This window comes from Psittacula echo (genome assembly GCF_963264785.1).
Source record: "Psittacula echo genome assembly, chromosome: 11".
Taxonomy (NCBI): Eukaryota; Metazoa; Chordata; class Aves; order Psittaciformes; family Psittacidae; genus Psittacula; species Psittacula echo.
The window spans coordinates 375,354-394,021 of record NC_137746.1 but is presented as its reverse complement, the minus strand read 5'-3'; the positions used below and the strand labels follow the sequence as shown (position 1 = coordinate 394,021).

Genomic DNA, 18,668 nt, shown 5'->3' with positions numbered 1-18,668 from the left:
AAGAGGAGTGTATGAATGGTCTCTAATACCTCTTTTAATAGGGATTACTGGTAAAGCAAAGAGAGAGCTCTCGGTTAGTGCCCTGTTATCCCTAGTGATCTTGTAATTATTCCAGAACTCTGATTTGACTCTCTCAGAGCGTAACATATTTCTTAACTGATCAGAAACTTCTTGCTGTTTACCTGACATATTTGATTATATTTGTGTAGTTAGTTCTGTAGGTGAAAGATGGGAATGCAACTGGTTTAATACTTACTAGCTCTAGTTGTCAGGATGTGGAATGAGACTTGTAGTCTGCATTCCTGGTCCTAGCATTCTTGCCATGTAATTTCATAGGGCTTTAACATTTGTCCTTTAGGATAGAAAAAATGAGGATGATATCTCAGAGTAGTGATTTAGACCTGCGGTGTGAGTTGTATTGTCACTTTTGTAGATAAGGTAATGAAAAATCTAGTGAGTAGGTATTTCTGGATAATCTCATGCCATCCAAAATATTTGCATTTGGTTCAGTGAATTTAATAGTGTACAAGGCAACATAAACTTTCCAGGCTGAAGCATTTAATTCTGTGAATGTCAGTTAACTATGCTGATACAGGTCATCTGTTGAAATAAGCGTGTCTGAATTCTCTGCAATACCCCAATGTGAAAAGGCTTGCATTGAGGCATCAGCTGTATTTTGGGATGAGCAATTTTCACATATTTAATTTTGTAGGGGAAAATGCAGTAGTTGAAGCCAGTGATGCATGTTTAGGATAAATAATTTTTCATAGGTCAGTAATTACTGTGAATTTGATTCCTGTTTCTTTTTTCATGATTGGTAGTTATGTAGATGTGATGTTCTCAGTATTACCATTACAATACTTATACTGGTTCCTCTGACTAAAGCTGCTGTCTCCTCATCCGTAAGGATTGTAGATTCTGTTTGGTGCCTGAAAAGAGCCTTCTTTTATTTATTTATTTATTTATTTATTTATTTTAATCAGATCTTTGTGGAATTTGATGGCTGTAACTGGAAGCAGCATGCCTGGGTGAAAGTCCATGCTGAAGAAGTTATAGTGCTGTTGCTGGAAGGATCATTGGTTTGGGCTCCTCGAAATGATCCAGTTATGCTTCAGGGGACTCGTGTCTCACTGGCACAGTGGCCTGCACTAGTGAGTATTTGGCCAAAACCTCTCATATCTTCACTCTACTGTGGAACACATGGTTTGGATATTGTGCAGAGCACCAATTTGGAAATACCAAAAATCACTTGGGGATTGCTTTTTTTCTTAAATGGTAAATAGGAGAGCAGTTGACTGAGAATTACAGTGTCTTCAGAAAGGCATATGTGAGGCAGCATGCTTCCATTTCCTGCCCCAGGAATTGAAAGCTGTTACCTCACAGAAATGAGATACTGTTTACCAGTGGTCTCTGAACAAATGTGCGACATATCTGAAAATACTGGTTTTTCCTTATTTTAGGCTTTTCTGAATTGTGAGATATTCTCACAATTCAGAAAAAAAAAAAAAAATCAAAGTCATTTGATTTCTATGGTCTCTCTAGAGCTCTGTATGGTAAAGGTTGCTGTCTAATTCTAATAGGCATTCCTGAAGGCATTTTAAGGAGGTGAATAGACTGTGGGCTTTGTCTGACCCAGAAGTTTGCCACTCCTCATCTAAACTGAAAAAGATTATTGAAGTGTTATTGTCAGCATTAACTAACTTGACATGCAAAATTTTCTCCTGGTTCTCGAGATGGTTATCCATATTGTTGCTTACACGGCAGTTGTATGTCATGACGCTTGAGAACAAAGCCAGTATGTTTTAGCTGGCGTATCTGAGTACACCCATTCTGGAAACATCCTGGTGAGTTATAGTATAGTGAAGTATAGTATAGTGAGTTATAGTATAGTATAGTATAGTGAAGGGCATTTCTTACATCCTTCTTTTTTCTCTTAGTGTCTTCTGAAGAGGAAATATCATTAGATGCGAGAATCCTACCCTTGTTTTCATGCTGTCTAAATTTTATTATTTTGTCCTTTTGTTTCTTTTCTTCTGCAGTCCTTGGACTGCTTAGGATCTGACTCTGCTTTTTAATACTACACTTTGTGCATGGACGTGTTGAAATGTTTTTTTATAGTCAACAACTTTATGGCTCGGTGGAATTTGAATTTAATGTTTTAAATGGACACTTGGGCTCAAAGCAATAAGTTCTGCACTGTGCCTTTCTCTGAGGGTTTCTTTATTGTCTTAAGGCAGAAGAAAACCAAGGCTTTACAGCAGAGATTCTGTACATAGTGCTTGTTCTATAGGTGAAGTTTCCTTTAGGTGTTATTTCCAACTCGTTTCCAAGATTGAAGTCCAATTTAATTTTATCTGGGGAAACTGTGTTTATACAGGATCAGTTTATTTCAGATGATTCCCAGGTATCTTTATCTGAGTGATTTGGGGATGTTAACCGTAGTTCACACATTAATTGTGTGATGAGTTGTGTCAGAACCTGTTAGAAGACTGTTAGAAGCAAATATGGGTCCACTACAATCCCAGAATATTTCCACTGTGACTCAAACTAGATCTGTGGACCTGCTGAAGAAATGTTTCTATCCCTTGTGCTCTGGATAGCTCTGTGAGCACTCAAGCTTTTCAACAGTTCACTAAGTACTAGAGGCCTACCTGCATAACTGCATGGGAATATAGACTTTAGTTAGCCAGAGGACCAGAGTAGGTATGCATAGACAACTCTGGGAAGCCAACTACTTAGCATTACAAAGTAGATGGTTTGGGGTGTGGACTCGAGTGTGGTGGTGGTTTTGCATGGGTTTTTATGGTAGACTGGAGTGTGGTGGTGGTGATTTTGCGTGGGTTTTTATGGTAGTGTGTTTTTGTTGTTGTGGTTGGTTGGGTGGTTGGTTGGGTTTTGTTTTTTTGAGATCTATCACTTATGAATGTGTGTTCTTCCTTACTTCTCTCTTGCTTGTAGTCCTGTTCACTTTCATTTAGGAAATAATTGCATAAACTGAGAGAATACATTCATACTGTTATGTACAGGAGAATGGAGTGTGAATAAACTTGATGAGAGCTGTTAAGGGGAAAATGTTGTGACTACTTGTGTGTTAAAATCAGTTAAGTGTGAGTGTGAGACAGATAACACTTTTCAGAGACCTCGGTGGTTGGCAACTTTCTCTTCCGTCACCAAGTTACGTTATAAGGTTATCATTATCATTTGTCTAGGTGTTTTTTGATTTGTCCTGCAGCTTGAATGCAATTAGTACACCTGTTATGAACTTTAGTTTTGCACAAAGCATGAGCAAAAAAAGCTCCCCTTTAATAGTATGCCTGTAAATTACTTACACCTGACTTCTGTGCAGAAATAAAACTTCTCCTTTCAGGAAGCGGTACCCAAAAAATGTAGGATAGTTTGAACCATTAACCAAAGCTTGGTTGGTTTTTTATTTTTGGGTTTTTTTGAGGTTTTGGGGTTTTTTTAACCTGAGCATTAGAAGGAGTTTGCATCATGGAAGGTGTTTTCAGTATGCTTTAATTTCTAATGCAGAAGTATAGCCAATTTTATATAATTCCTTCTTGTGATATGCCACATTTGCAAGAATTACTGATATAAAGAGGTTTTCTTTTTGCACTAAAAGTCAGGCAAATGGTGCAAGTTGAGAAATGAAATTTATTCCTTGTCATACTTAAATAGCATGTGAAAACAGCTATTGTTGGCCTGTATGTGTGCTTAGTCATTTTTATAACCTTTGATTTTTGTTGTCCATCACAGACCTTCACTCCTCTAGTAGATAAGCTGGGCTTAGGCTCTGTGGTCCCAGTAGAGTTTCTTCTGGACAGGCATTTACGTTTCCTATCTGATGCCAGTGGATTACGGTTGTTTCAGGTATTTGAACTGTGTTCAGTTAAAGTGCAAATTTAACTTTGCTGTGCTTGTCAGATTAATTTATTTTTTCCCCTGCTTGTCCAGATGCTTATACTAACCTCCATCTGCATTTGAGAAGTCCTAGTTCCTCTCTGTATTGGTCAGTGGGAGAGCTAGCTGTCAAGCATAGTGTAACTGATAATTGCAATGAAAGTTTTGCAACAGCTTTTGCATAGTTAGTGCTTTTTTTTCCTCCTGGCATGTTCAGCTGTGCTTTCCTTAGTTTTACTTTTTTGTTTGTTTTTTGGTTTCTGAGGGCTGTCCCTTAAAAACTAATGAGTCTATTGCCTTAAAAGACTATACTTCTATGTTAAAACCGTTTGTTCTTGGCAGGTGGGAACAGAGAGTCAGAATCGGATTCTGCAGGAACAGTCTTCACTAAGAGAATCTGTCAATGCATTGATCAGTGACCAGAAGCTTCAAGAGATATTTAGTAGAGGTGAGACTGTGTTTTTCTATCTCAGAGCTACTTTGTTGTGGAACAGTTAGACCATGCTGGAATTTGTGAAGGAGAATTAGTAATAGAATTTGTTAGTTTGATTTGGAAGGCCAATTTTCTGTATTGTTTTGAAAGTTCTTTACAAAGAAGCATTATTTTGTCACAGATACAGGTGCTCAGTATAGAGTTAATACCTTAACTGTTGTTCGGATTTTGTATTAGGGTTAAGCCTGATTGTAGCTTTTGTCAGATTGGGGTCTTCAAGTGCTAAAACAATTTTCTATCCAGAGTTTGGGTTCATGGGGCCAGGTGGCCACCCTAGAGATAGGCTGTATTACACTGGGAGGACGATGTAATCCTTAATGGGGATTTGGTGCATTTTGGTTAAATGTTTGCTGATGAAAATACTATGAGGTCAATACTTATTACATGAGTAAGTAGCTTCAGAATTTTCCAGTTTGGAGCCTTCTTCTGAAGTGCCTGGTTCTGGTTGCATCAGATACAGGCTTTTTGATCATGTGGATTTTGATGACCTAATGTCAATAAAGGTGTTTTTGTCTGGACTTAGGGTAGGAGGAAAGGTCTGCATGCTGATGTGGAGAATGAGGGCAGGGTCAGAGGAAACCTTTCTGTAGATAATCTGTTACCTGTGTCAGAGAACTAAGACTGGTTGGTGTATAAACATCAGGTATTTGTGCAATTATATTAAATTTTTCACAGTTATAAATGATGTGGTTCTGTTCTGAACTGCATGCAGTTTATACTGGGATTTCATGCATCTGAACTGAGTCAGAATGTTGTGACTGTCCACTGGATTGATGTTTCATAATTACTGGCTTATAGTTTAGAAAGCCGAGGGGTTAGTTAGCAGGGAGCCCCTGTCTGCTTTGCTTTTGTCAAAGGAGTGAGTTTATTTTGCTCTTTTTTTTTTTTCTTTTTTTTTTTTTTTTTTTTTTTAAACTTCTAAGCTATATTTTGTCTTTAGCTTTGAAGTGTTCACTGATATTTTACAATAGAATGCTTGGCTTATGCAGGATTTGCAGCAGAAGCCCTAGTGTTTTAATTTCTTTCCACCTGAAAGATGACCCTTCAAGCCCTAATTGTGTGTACAGAACTTTTTTTGTGATTGCATGACTTCTAACTAATATGACACAAAGCTTGTCTGGAAAATTCACTTAGAGTCCTTCTTTTCCAGGTCCTTACAGTGTCCAAGGCCAAAGAGTTAAGGTTTACCAACCAGAGGATGAAAATAGCTGGCTCTGTGGTGTTGTGAGCCATCAAGACCCTATAACTCGTCTTATGGAGGTGTCTGTGACTGAGGTAAAAACATGAAGCAGTGCTTTGGTGTTTCTGAAATACCAGACTTCAGTAACTCAAGGAGAATGACAACGTCACAAAACTTGCACTTTGGCTCTTTGTTATTTGTTTTAAAATATGAGTAATTATCCATGTTGCTACTCACAGGATTATTTTTCTTCTGTTATGGTGACTTTCCACAATAAATGATGAAACACAGCCCACTGCTATACAAGAAGATGCAAGAATTTCTTTAGAAATGAGCACTATATGAAAAAATAATCAAAAGTGGATTTCTGTATGGGAGAGAGTGCTGATGTACAGAGCTACCTTCTGGCTCTATTATGCTGTGGTCTTCTTGTGCTTTCTCTCAGGTTCTATCTGGTAGGCTGTACAAGTGGCTTGAAACAAGTGTAGCATAGAAGGTGAAATCTTAGTCTAAATAAAAGTGATTGGTGTATTTTAGCTTAGGCTGTTTACTTTTGTCCTATTCCTATCAGTAAACCTAGTGAGAAAATCTGTGCAGTGCTAGAGTTAGCTAGTTTGTATTGTGTGCTACTGTGTGGTGTGACAGGTAGTTCAGTCCTACCAGCAGTCTGCTCCCAGTGGCTTCATTTTTCAGGAGCAGCTAGGAAGAAGTCTGTGGTGCTGTGTGTAAATTACTATAGCAGTAACACTCTTCTCATTTTTTTTTTGGGTCCCATGCCTATGCCACCCACCCTCATAGCCTTCACCTTGTGCAGTAAAATGTATGTGCAGAATGAGTGCACTGAACATGTCCAGTAAGTCCTGTGTGTACATGCAGTACTCCTGCGCTCTGAGATCTATTGCTGTCACACAGGAAAAAAGTTTACCATGTACCGTAAATGAGTATAGTGCTTTGGAAAGGCACTGAAATTGTGGAGGATGTGATTTCAGCAAATACATGCCAGGAAGCACCCAACTTAATGCACATCTACTGTGAAATAAAAAGGTAACCTCCAAGCACAATTACTTAGATAAGGTATTCATTGCTCCTTTTGGGGAGAAGCTGATAAAGATAGCTAGCATAAATTGATGGGCTTCCAGTAGCCTTTCCTACATCTGGTAGAGTGTATGTGCAGAAGGCTAGAACAATACTAAACCAAATTTAAGAAGAGGTGTGTTTAATGCAATGAATGCATTAGAGATTCTCAGTAGAACAAATTTACAAGGAAAAAGTAGTAAGAATCAAGTCTGAAAGATGTTTAAATAGGGAAGGAGCAAAAGAATATAAGATAAACTGGAAGCCTGTATTATTACTACGGAAGTGTGACAGAAATAAAAGACAAATGGGAGAAGAGCTGCAAAGTAACCCTGTGTTTAAGGTCTCTTGTGTTGATACTATATATTCTGAATTAAAAACTAACCTCCTCTTTTTTTTTCCTCCTACCTCCTCAATATCAATCTGCATGAAAATTAGAGTGGTGAAGTTAAGTCAGTGGATCCTCGACTGATTCATGTGGTGATGGATAATACTTCTCCAAGTGAGGTACGGCAGCAGTTCAGGTTTTGTATTTACAGTGTGAAACTTCATAAAAATTTAGATAGAAAACATGGAAGCAACTGAAAACTGATGCTGTGTTCACTGTGGGCTTTTGATAATGTTATTGGCAAAGGAAAATTTTAATGACCACTCTGAGGTTCTTTAAAGGTTTCTTCAAACAGTCTTTTTGTTCAGGCCTGTTTTACTAATTTCAGCCACGGATCTTGGGGGGGCAGTGGTTTTTTTAATAATCATGGCTCCATTTTAAGGGGAAGTGCTCTGATTAAAAAAAAGTCTCTATGCTCTCTGCCTTTTTCTAATGAAATCACTTTGCTTCTTCACAGACTGTTTTTTAAAATTACCATCTGGCTTCTCTGAAGCAGGCTTGTGTGCTTGTGACAAGCATTTCATTGCTTCAGTTGAGAGGGTCCATGATGACATTTGAATCTCTGTTTTTAACCTAGGCTAAAGGGCAAGCTATCTCCTGTAGTTAAATATTGTAAGTTTTGGATAGTGGACAGAAGGTATGCACTTCAGAAGAACTATGGGGATTGCACTTGTAGAAAAAATTACTGTGCAGGTAGCTTTCATATGTTAGCAAGAACTGTGTTGGAGGATGGCCATGTTGCATGTTTCCCAAAATCTGGCATGATGTGGTACATGCTACAGCAAAGCAGCTCAGCTACAAATCTCATCATGAAGATCCTGTTTTAGTACAAAAAAGATAAGACTGCATTTATGCTTGTGTTCTGTGTTCACATGGTATCTTTCCTTAGATGTCTCCATTTGTGATTAAGTGTTCCTAAGCTTAAGAGCAGTGTAATGTATTCTAATGGAAAAATGTTCTTTGACTAGGTATCCTGATTGTTCTGTTTAGCGATTTGCATGATGTTGTCTCTTATAGGGAGGGGGCCTAAAAGCAGCTAAATCATCTAAAGGGAAAAAGAAGAAAGAAAGTCTGGAGGGAAAGGATGGACGGAGGAGGAAAAATGCTTCAGATTCTGGGTGTGATCCTGCAACAAAGAAGCTAAAGGAGAGGGGTGAGGTGGATAGCAATGGTAGTGATGGAGGTGAGGCAAGCAGAGGTCCTTGGAAAGGAGGCTCCAGTAGCGAAACAGGACTGGATCCAAGGGCCAAGCAGTTGCCTTCATTCATTCCGCAGATTAATCGCAATATTCGCTTTGCCACTTACACCAAAGAGAATGGCCGAACATTAGTAGTCCAGGATGAGCCAGTTGGTGGTGACACACCATTGCCCTTCACTCCATTTTCCTCTGTGGCTGGACAAACTCTGCTAGTTGGATCTGGATGTAAAGAGGCAGGAAAATCACTGGAACAGGTTGGCCAAGGCACGGTGACTTCTGCAACTGCAGTTACTACAGCTGCTTTGACACCAACAACTGTGAGAATCTCTGATACCAGTTTGCCATCTGTTACTGGGCAGGAGAAATTGAAAACAGGCCGATCACAAGCCCAGGGAGAGGTGAGTAGCTCATGATCCAGCATATTCAAGAAAGACATATATCTGCAACAGGTGTTCTGCAGCACATTCATGTTACAAAGTGTGTCCATGGAATTGAGAAAACTACTTTTCTCTGGTGAATCTCTTCCCTCTCAAAGGAAACTTGTTACCTGATCTAAGAAAGAACTCAAAATTAAGATATTTGGTGGCATTGTAAGAGACAACTTTTTAGCACTCTTACCCTTATTCAGCGTTAATCTGAGAAATGCAGCTTTAAAGTCACTTTAATCCCTGTTGTGTCGTGAGGAAAATAACCTACATAGTATCTCTTGCCTTCATAGAAATAAATATGCATGAGAACGTTCACCAAGTTGAATGTTTAAGTTACTTTAACAAAACAAAAAAGCACCTCAAAACCAGAAAAACAATGTGACTACATTTAGAGGACCTTTTACAGGTGTCTTAACTTGTCTGTTGCAGCTATGATATCTCTGTAGTAGAAAATGTGCCATTCTCATCATATACTGTCTTTGGAAACAAAGAAATAGTTAAAACATTTGAGATTGGTACCATTAGAATAAATGTTAATAAAGAACTCAGTCTGGTAGCAGCTTGAAGACTTTTTAGTTACGTCTTTGTATTTAGGGGAAGAAGTGAGAAAGTAGAAGGGAAACACTGTTAAAAACAAACTAGAAGACTTTTTAAGTAACCAAATGAAGCCTTCATCAAAACAAAAGAAAACCAAAACCTCACCTCAGTAAGTACAGCAAAAATTAAGTAACCCATAGTCTACTATATTAAAAAAGTTAAGAAAAATGGGAGTTATGTTAGGGAGTCCAAGGTGGTTGCCAGAGGGTTAAATGGATTACTTTCATTCTTGTCTTTTGTATTAGCTAATGGAATGGGGGGAAAGATGAGATGTTTATCTTGGGATAAGGATTCCTAGATGGTAAGGTGTAACAGAGAAACAGAATTGTAGAAGACTGGAGTGTTACCTAATGATATTGTTATACTATATCCTGCTCTCCTCCATCCACCACCCCTGCGAAAAAAAAAAAAGGAGGGAAACAAGTTCAGACTTGGGAGCAACTACAAATTGTGCAGGTAAACAGGCAAAATTGTATCTGTCATTAGTGGTAGTAAGGGAGAACTTGAGTTGTACTGAGAAATTTTGGTACTGCATCTTCCCTTCCTCTCCACAACCCCAAAACCACAAACCATTTGGTTTACATCATTATTAAATAATCTGGCTTCAGAATTTGCAAGCAGATCACTAATCTGTTTCAAACTGTATTTTCCTTGAGGGAACCTGACATAAATCAATAAGTGTTGTAGATAGTTCACATGTGTTGCTGCTTTAGACTGTCCACTTCATCTTAGTGGTTTTGTCCTTGAAATTACTTCATAAGCTTACACTTTAAAAAACTGTTAGAACTCAGTTTGTGAAAATCTCTTTGATTCTACAAAGAGATACCTGAAATTCTAATATCTGGAAGAGCTGTCATGGGGGATATGAATAGGTTATTAAATTTGTTACAGCTGGTGGTTGATGCCAAGCAGCAAGCTAAACATTAGTTTGTGGTGTAGTAGGTGTGCAGTGACACTAATTACCAGTAGGATGTGTTGCACAGAGGCTGTGGCTGTATTTAGCATGGCCTTGGAATAGTGTATTAATCATGAGTATTCCTCATGAGAAGGTTTCTACATGGAAACTCAAAGAAAAGGGGTAGAACCAATGAGTTAGTCGCAGAATATAATCAATTACAGTAGGACTGTGAGGATTGGAAAATCTGAGTAAGTATAAACTGAGAAGAGAGCAAGTAAGTATTCCATATCACAGTTATGAGTCTACTAAAAATCTGACAACTTTCCAGTATTTGAAAATCATAAAAACTAAGCTTTGTGCCTAACCTCTACTGAGTAATCACTGGAAGGCAACACGTCATAGGCATCTATCTACCTGTTGGCAAATGTAGCTTGCTGTGACCAGGAACAGTTTGTTCACTAACTGCTTCTTTGTGGAATTAACTTTACAAACTAAGTTAATTATTTCAAGGGAGCTGGTTAAGTAGGAGAAGCTTATCAGGATGATTTTAGGTGAGGGTGAAAGATGAGTTTCAATTAAAAACAGTCTCAATTTTTAATTGCAGTTTCAATTAAAGTTTCAATTAAAATTCCCTTCTTGCTGATTTGAATGAAAACAATCAGTAGTTTAAATAACTTTTCTGTGAATTAGTTAACCTTGTCTTGTGTTTCACTTTTGTTCTAAAGCGTGGTAAGACATTAAGTGTTCATTTTCTCCATATGCCTTAGATATGTAGTGGACACTGTTAGCTCATTAGTTTCAATAGCTTGTGGGTAGGAACAGTTAGGCTAGCAGAATCCTTAAAGAAGTTTCTTCACTGTAAATAATTCTGCTAGAAGTTTCTATTCCAGGTGGATAAGCAAAATGCTAATTGTACAGGTAGATGAACCGAAGTATTGCTGAATCAAGCAGGAATCCTTTAAGAGGCTAATGCTAATTTTGTTTCAGAATTCCCAGAATTCACTTTTGGCTTCTTCTGGATTTGGAGTCTCGTTCCCAAGTGCTTCCCAGTCCTTGATATTTGGGGGTGGAAGGAGCCAATCAAATGGAGTGGTGACTACAGAAAGCAAGCCGCCTGGATTTCCTTTTGGCTCTAGTACTGGACAAGAGGCTCAGAAAGATTCTGATCTATCCAAGAACTTGTTTTTTCAATGCATGTCCCAAAATCTACCTTCCAGTAACTACTTTACGGTCATTTCAGAGAGCTTGACTGAAGATGCCTCTAGTCGGGACTCATTCAAGCAGTGTACAGAGAGTGTGGGTGCTGGCATCTGTAAAGGCAAAATTCTTTCAGTGGACACTAAACCAGGAGCCCAGTCTGGTGGTTCTGTGGAGCGGAAGCTGCCTGTGGAATCTATGCCTACCCTTACTCCAGCCTTTTCACGAAGTGTGTTGAATGCTCGTCCCCCAGATAGTCATGAAAACCTATTTTTACAGCCCCCAAAGCTATCAAGAGAGGAACCCTCAAACCCTTTCCTGGTATTTGCTGAGAAAGCAGAACTTAGTCCTTTCAGTGGCTTTGCATCTTCATCTCAGACAGGGGTTTCTATTCCCTCTACACCTGTGGGTCATAAGGCCACTTCTGGCTGGCTGGAATCACTCACCTCTGCAGACTCCTCCCTAGCTAAGAAGAAGACTTTGTTTATAACAACTGACTCTTCAAAGATGATCTCCAATACTCCTTGTTCGACAGTTGCTGCTGGTGTTCAGAGCCCTTCCGCTATAGGGAATGGCTGTTCCAACTCACCAACCAGCAACTTGACACAGCCTATTGAGATGCCCACACTTTCCTCCAGCCCAACAGAAGAAAAACCAGCTGTTGGGCCTGGCCAGCAGGACAATCCTCTTCTGAAAACCTTTTCTAATGTGTTTGGCAGACATCCACCTGGCTTTTTCTCTTTGCAGGCAGAGTTTCCACAGGAGAACAAAGCCCCTTTTGAAGCTGTGAAAAGGTTCTCTCTAGATGAGCGAAGCTTGACATCCAAACAGGACTCAGACTCCAGTACCAATAGTGATCTTTCAGATCTGAGTGATTCTGAAGACCAGCTGCAGGCCAAGGCTTGTATGAAGGGAATCCCTGACCACTTGATGGCAAAGCTAGGCCCCAATGCAGAGCGCAATGCTGAATTGCTGCTGGGGAAAGGAAAAGGGAAGCAAGCCCCAAAGGGCCGTCCCCGCACAGCTCCCCTAAAAGGTGATGACTTGAATTCAGGGTGTCTTGGAAGCACAAGGAGGTGGGATGCTGGGATATCTCCTGTGTGATGAACTATGTGAACTAACCACAGGTATAAACCTCCCTTATGCTCAGTAGGCAGCACACAGGATGTTTACAAGGCTAAAGCTTAAGGCTTCTTTAATGTGAATGAACATATTCACTTTGAGAAATGTTTAAGCATTTATTTGTCAGGACAAAAAAACAGTATGCTGCAGACTTGAACAGTCTTATTGGTTTTGCATGCATATGATCATACAGGTTTCTGAAAATACGTTTTTTGGGGCCAGTATCCTTTTGCTGTTGCAGTTATCTAACGGATTTTTACTTCTACTTTGCCTCAACCAGTTGGTCAGTCTGTGCTGAAAGATATGAGCAAGGTGAGAAAGCTGAAACAGTCAGGTGAACCTTTTCTTCAGGATGGCTCTTGCATCAATGTGGCTCCACACCTGCACAAGTGCCGGGAGTGCCGTCTGGAGCGGTACCGCAAATTCAAAGAGCAAGAGCAAGACGACTCAACTGTGGCATGTCGCTTCTTTCATTTTCGGAGGTGCTCAAATCCTTCCTTCCTTCAAATGTAGTCTTTGTGCAGGCTTGTACTGTACCCAAGCACAAAGTAAATATGTTTTACTTATTTAATATGCTTGGGTAAAATAATGAAGATTTTGAATGTCTTGCAGTTCCCTGTATCAGCTAACTGTAATTCACTGGGGTGGTAAGAGTTGCTGTTGAAAGATACAGGTATATGGTACTAAGTGAGCCTCCACGTCCAGCCTCAGGAAATTGAATTTACTGTATTGGGTAGAATTTTAGTGCTGGTAGCAGTTTATGCGCAGCAACTATTGTCTCCCTCTTTCATAGAGAGTTTAGAACAAAGAGAGAATTTTACAAGTTCACAAGTAACAAAACATTGCTAGTATGAGGCTAATGTTTGACTAGGTTCTGTTGAGAACAGAACTGATTTTTAGGAGTAGAATACTGCCTGTATTTTTTCTGTCTTCTGTACCTGTCTTACAGTTCTTTACCTCTCATGCTTTTCTTCATCTTTCTTAACTGCCTATTCTAGCAAGTGCTAGGTGTTTTTTTCTGAAAAGATGTTTGTTCACTTTCTGACATGTAAAGAGTGAAGTAAATTTTTTAGTGTGTGCCACACATGCAGTAAGGATTATAGCTGCTTTTCTTCCCAAACTGTTAAAAATTAATTTAGCTTTGAGGTTAAAGACGTGATTGGTTTTGTTCGAAAATAAAGTTACCTTTAATATTGTCAGGAGACATTCAGGGTTCTATAACCTTTTGTTGTTGCACCTTTTACCACACAAAGAAAAGGAGGGTCAACAGCTACTGGTAAAACAGTTGTGATTTGCCTCTGTGGAGAGCAGTGGCAAGAATAGTAGGTACAATAAGGATTTTTATGTCTTGTAATGTGGACTGTTAGAACAGTTGCCAAGTGCTAGCAGCCCTAGCCAGAACTGAAATATTGGTTTCCCAAAAGGTGGGAAATAACTTTCTCCCGAGTAGGATGAGAACCATGCACAATTTTACAAGCAGCATCATGCAGGAGCACAAATAAATTGAATTTTGTCATCTCTTTCTATCAATAGTATAGAGAAAAGTGACTTACTAAACTGTAGCCATTTTCTATATGTGGAATTTCTCACCAGTGCTTGCTGGGCCCTGGAGATTCATTCTAGGGGTTTTGTGGACGTTGCCTTTGTGTACCTTATTCTCTGTTATTTGGATTTGCATAATAATTGTACTGGCAGATTATACCACCTAGTTCAAGCCCTTTTCTCTCTTTCTGGGTTAATGTTCTGACATAGATAGCATTATAAGTTAGTTAAAGGTGGTTGAGCAGCTTCTCGATTACTCCGTCCTGTTTTCTGCAGGCTGATATTTACCCGGAAAGGTATTCTACGAGTAGAGGGTTTCTTGAACCCACAACAGAGTGACCCTGATGCCATGAGCCTGTGGATTCCTTCTTCCTCCCCTGCAGAGGGGATCGATCTGGAAACTTCCAAATATATCCTGGCCAATGTTGGGGACCAGTTCTGCCAGCTTGTTATGTCAGAGAAGGAGGCAATGATGATGGTGGAGCCACATCGTAAGCTGGGCTTTTGACGTGTTTTTTGTCCATCTTCTCTGTGTAATATGTGTACAATGCAGTGGAATAGAGTTGAAAGTGTAATAAATTTTTTGTTAAAATGCTTCTCTTTTTCTTCTGAAGAGAAGGTTATATTCACCATTTTGGGGGTGTGTGTAATCGTTGGACCAGCATTTAGGATTTTTCTTTTGGATCAGTGCTAACCAGGAAGCTAACAGTGATTTTCCGAGACATCCTTAAATTATTTTTCAATAAATAAAAGCAGGAATTGGCTGGCCCATGCTTCTGAGAAAATACAAATAAGTTCAGAATGCTTATCATACTGACCAGCTATGCTTTAATGAGCAGCTTTTCTTACATATTCCTGTCCTGTTATGTTCTAGGGTCATCACATAAAAGCTCAGGGTTTTCTAGGGATAGAGTAGTACCTGCATTCACCCTGGACTCAGCTGAGCAACTGGTTGCCAGCATTGCCATTACAAGGGGAAGTAGGTTTAGAAAAAATTTTCCAAAGGTATCTAGTGCAGTGTATTGCGTGGGATAGTTCTGACTGTCTGATTTTTCCCATTAGCTTCTGGAATGTACAAGGCCAGCCATTTGGAGAGGGCTTCCCCTTCCTCAGTGGATGTGTCAGTTTAGAATCTGCAGAGTTGACAGGCTTCCAATTAGTAAAGTTAACTATGCATTCTTCATAGTTTTCTAAGTTCACATTATTTGTTCATAAAAACTAGCAGAAATTTTATATTTTTGCTCTTAAGTTCTGTAAGTGCTCCTTGAAATTCAGCTACTGCATATCTCTGTAAGGTGCTTCATTTCTTTGTAGCTTATATGTTTTGGGACTTGACCTTAGCTGCGCTTAGAAATGGGTGCTTTAATAGTGTCGCAAGACTAGCAACTCAAAGAATGTGTCTCTGGATGTACAAAGTACGTGTTTCTATACTCTGCCCTCAAGTCATGTTTCTGTGAATTGTTTCTTTATCGATGTTACTGTGATATTCTCAAATTAGGCAGAAGAAATGCAAAATGTCAGAGCAGTAATTCCTACTGTTCCTTCTCTTTATAGAGAAAGTGGCATGGAAGCGAGCAGTACGTGGCGTGAGGGAAATGTGTGATGTATGTGAGACAACACTCTTCAACATCCATTGGGTTTGTCGCAAATGTGGTTTTGGGGTCTGCTTGGACTGTTACCGGCTGAGGAAGAACCGTCCACGTAGCGGTGGGTGCTGGGCTTCTTTCCCCCCACTGTAGTCTTTAAACTAGCTGGCTTTCAGTGGGGATAGTTTCTGGGAAGTTGCTGAAGGTTTTGTGGCAGAGTTAGTGAGTGTTTTTGGTGCTGCTGTTCCATTCTTAATTTCTTTAGATACTTGTGTTTTATATATTTGATTAGAATTTGGTTATTAAAATAACATCAGCGGGCGTAGGCTGCCTGCTGAGACTACTGTATAGTTCTGACTTTTCCTCAGAGAGTATAAAGACAAAAATTGAGTATTATCTTAACAGACTGGAACCATTGCAACATGAAATAGTACGCAAACATTGCAGAGAATTCCTTTCTATAACAAGGAGTTAGAAAGTTTTTTTTGATTCCTTGGTGCACTAGGGTTTATAATTCAGGAAAAAGCTCAGTAAGTTCGATTTCTAACAAAGAGAGGTGCGCTGTTTACAGAAGTGAGTACCTGGTTGGTTATTTGTGGGGGTGTTTTGTTTTGGTTTGGTTTTTTTATTGTATTGAGACCACTTTGGTAGCATGCACACTGGCAATGGACAGTCAAATGTAAGGCTATTAGTGACAGTTTATTATATGGAGCAGATGTAAAAATATTGGATGTTAATAAGTGTGAGTACTGCTGTCTATTCATTATGATAAAGGTGCCAGAGAGCACTAAATGAATTATAAAGTCACCTATTTTTAAATCACTGTTGTGGGTTAACCCCAGCAGGCAACAAAGCACCATGCAGCCACTTGCTCACTCCCATAGCACTGGGACTGGGAAAGAGGAAAGGAAGAATAAAAGCAGAAAACTTGTGGGTCAAGATAAAAATTGTTTAATAAGCAAAGGAGGAATAGAAAAAGAAAATAAAACAAAGGAAGCGATGCAAAGGCAATCACTCACCACCTCCCAGGAGCAGGCCATTTCCCAACAGTTTCCCAAGCAAAAGGTGGCTAGCCCTCTCAAACTATACCTCCGCTCTATCTTTGTTGCCGATGTGACACTGTATGGCATGGAACATCCCTTTGCTGAGTTTGAGTCCCCTGCCCGGTGGTGTTCCATTCCAACCTGTTGTGCACCCTCAATTTGTTTGCTGCTGCGGGGGTCAAGTAGAGAGGGAAACAGAAGACCTAGACACTGTGCAAACACTGTTCAGCAATAGCTACAACATTAGTGTGTTATCAGCATGGTTTTGATCATAAGTCTAAAACAGCACTGCAAGAGCTGATGTGAATAAAATTAACTCCATCACAGCCAGACCCAGTATAATAATGAAGCCTACGAAATTACTGCCAGAATACACTAGAAGAGAGCATGACAGTCTTATGATGTGGTTAAGCAGGGTACAGTGGATATAGCTGAAAGTGAGTAGAATAGGGTTTCTTGTGTTGTAATGGTGTTTTATTGATCAAGTCTGAAATTTTAGAATGGACCAAAATGTAGAACCAAGGCATTACTTAAATACAATTGCATGCTTTGAGGCTTCTGAACTTTGAACTGTAGAAACAACCTACACAGATACCAGGTCTAAAGGACCCTGAAATGAAGTTTTATGTGATCCTGCTCTATCACACTCGTCGTTCTACCTTGCCTTCTTTTTTTTAAAGGAAGAGAATGGCATGCATTTTATGCAGCTACATATTTGTAAACCAAATGTGGTGTAAAATCTGAAGAATTACAAATTTGTCAGGCTACTTTTCAAACTACTAATTTTCTACTTTCCAGCTTTATAAGTAGATAGGGTGACAGGAGAGCTTAGTTTTCTCTTCCTGGAATAGATCTTCAGATATTTTTTTGTTGAAAAAGCTTGAGAGATGATGACAAGAAAAGATAGAATTACTCTGTAACTTAGGAAAGTATAATGAGAGTAAAAGTATGATATTTAAAAATTGAGGCTAGAAGCCAAGGTTTTTAGCTGACTGAAATAAGTAACTAGAGATGAAATAAAAATGACTGTGGTAGTTTTATAATCTGAAGAGGCAAAGAAGTTGTTGTAGATCCTGGTCTCATGGCCTGTATTTTATAGTTTATTTCTGAGATAAACAGGTTAATCTCTGCACTTTACAGAATAAAAAACAAACAAAAAAAGCAACAAAACCCAATATTGATGCAGAAATACTCTGATTGTAAATTTTTAGTGAATTCTGTACAAAATTTTACTTTTTTATGTGTCTTTATTCTAGAGACAGAGGAGATTGGTGACGAGGAAGTCTTTGCATGGCTGAAATGTGCAAAGGGTCAGTCTCATGAACCAGAGAATCTTATGCCTACACAGATCATTCCTGGTACAGGTAATGCTTGAAACCTGAAAGAAAAAAATTCCAAATCTTGTCTCAAGCAAAAGTGGAAAAACTACTAAGATGGTTGGTGTTCTGGCTGATACCTTTCCTACCATGGATTCAGAGGAGTCTTCCACTTGTGACAGTGGAAGGATTGAAGGGACGATAAATTAAGTCAGATCAAGCTGTGAATTTAAAGCAAACACCCTGCTGATGCTGGCTGTGACTTCTTGTGCTCAGCTGGTTTTAATTGTATCAGAAAATCTAGTTAACTTGCAAGAATTTTTTTAATTTTTTTTTTTAATTTGGGGAGAGAAGTAAATAGTCAATGCTGACCGTTTACTTGACAGTTTGCATAACTGGTCCTAAAAATCATAGAATCACAGACTGGTTTTGGTTGGAAGGGACCTTAAACCTCATCCAGTTCCAACCCCTTGCCATGGGCAGGGACACCTTTTACTAGACCAGCTTGCTCCCAGCCCCATCCAACCTGGCTGTGATGGGGCAGCCACAGCTTCTCTGGGCACCCTCCTCTGGCCAGTGCCTCACCACCCTCATTGTAAAAAATGTCTTCCTTGTGACTGATCTAAATCTACTCTTGGTTTAAGACCACTGCCTCTTTTTTCTTGTCACTACAGGTCCTGGTAAAAAGTGTCTCCCCATCTCTTTT

At 39.3% G+C, this 18,668-nt stretch overlaps 1 protein-coding gene across 6 annotated transcripts in view; it reads left to right on the top strand.

Moving 5' to 3' along the window:
• Window positions 1-18,668, top strand: part of KDM3B (lysine demethylase 3B) — a 59,574-nt gene that overhangs the window by 14,298 nt on the left and 26,608 nt on the right. For 2 of the 6 annotated variants that reach the window (XM_080627379.1, XM_080627382.1), the window contains exons 2-12: window positions 984-1,151; window positions 3,757-3,870; window positions 4,243-4,348; window positions 5,544-5,668; window positions 7,086-7,154; window positions 8,053-8,631; window positions 11,144-12,389; window positions 12,756-12,957; window positions 14,294-14,508; window positions 15,572-15,724; window positions 17,903-18,010. In XM_080627379.1, the coding sequence (XP_080483505.1) occupies window positions 984-1,151; window positions 3,757-3,870; window positions 4,243-4,348; window positions 5,544-5,668; window positions 7,086-7,154; window positions 8,053-8,631; window positions 11,144-12,389; window positions 12,756-12,957; window positions 14,294-14,508; window positions 15,572-15,724; window positions 17,903-18,010 (3,085 nt within the window). Of the gene's footprint in view, window positions 1-983; window positions 1,152-3,756; window positions 3,871-4,242; window positions 4,349-4,387; window positions 5,037-5,543; window positions 5,669-6,536; window positions 6,618-7,085; window positions 7,155-8,052; window positions 8,632-11,143; window positions 12,390-12,755; window positions 12,958-14,293; window positions 14,509-15,571; window positions 15,725-17,902; window positions 18,011-18,668 lie in introns of those variants that run through there. The other 4 variants (XM_080627380.1, XM_080627381.1, XM_080627383.1 and 1 more) reach the window with 4 other exon arrangements.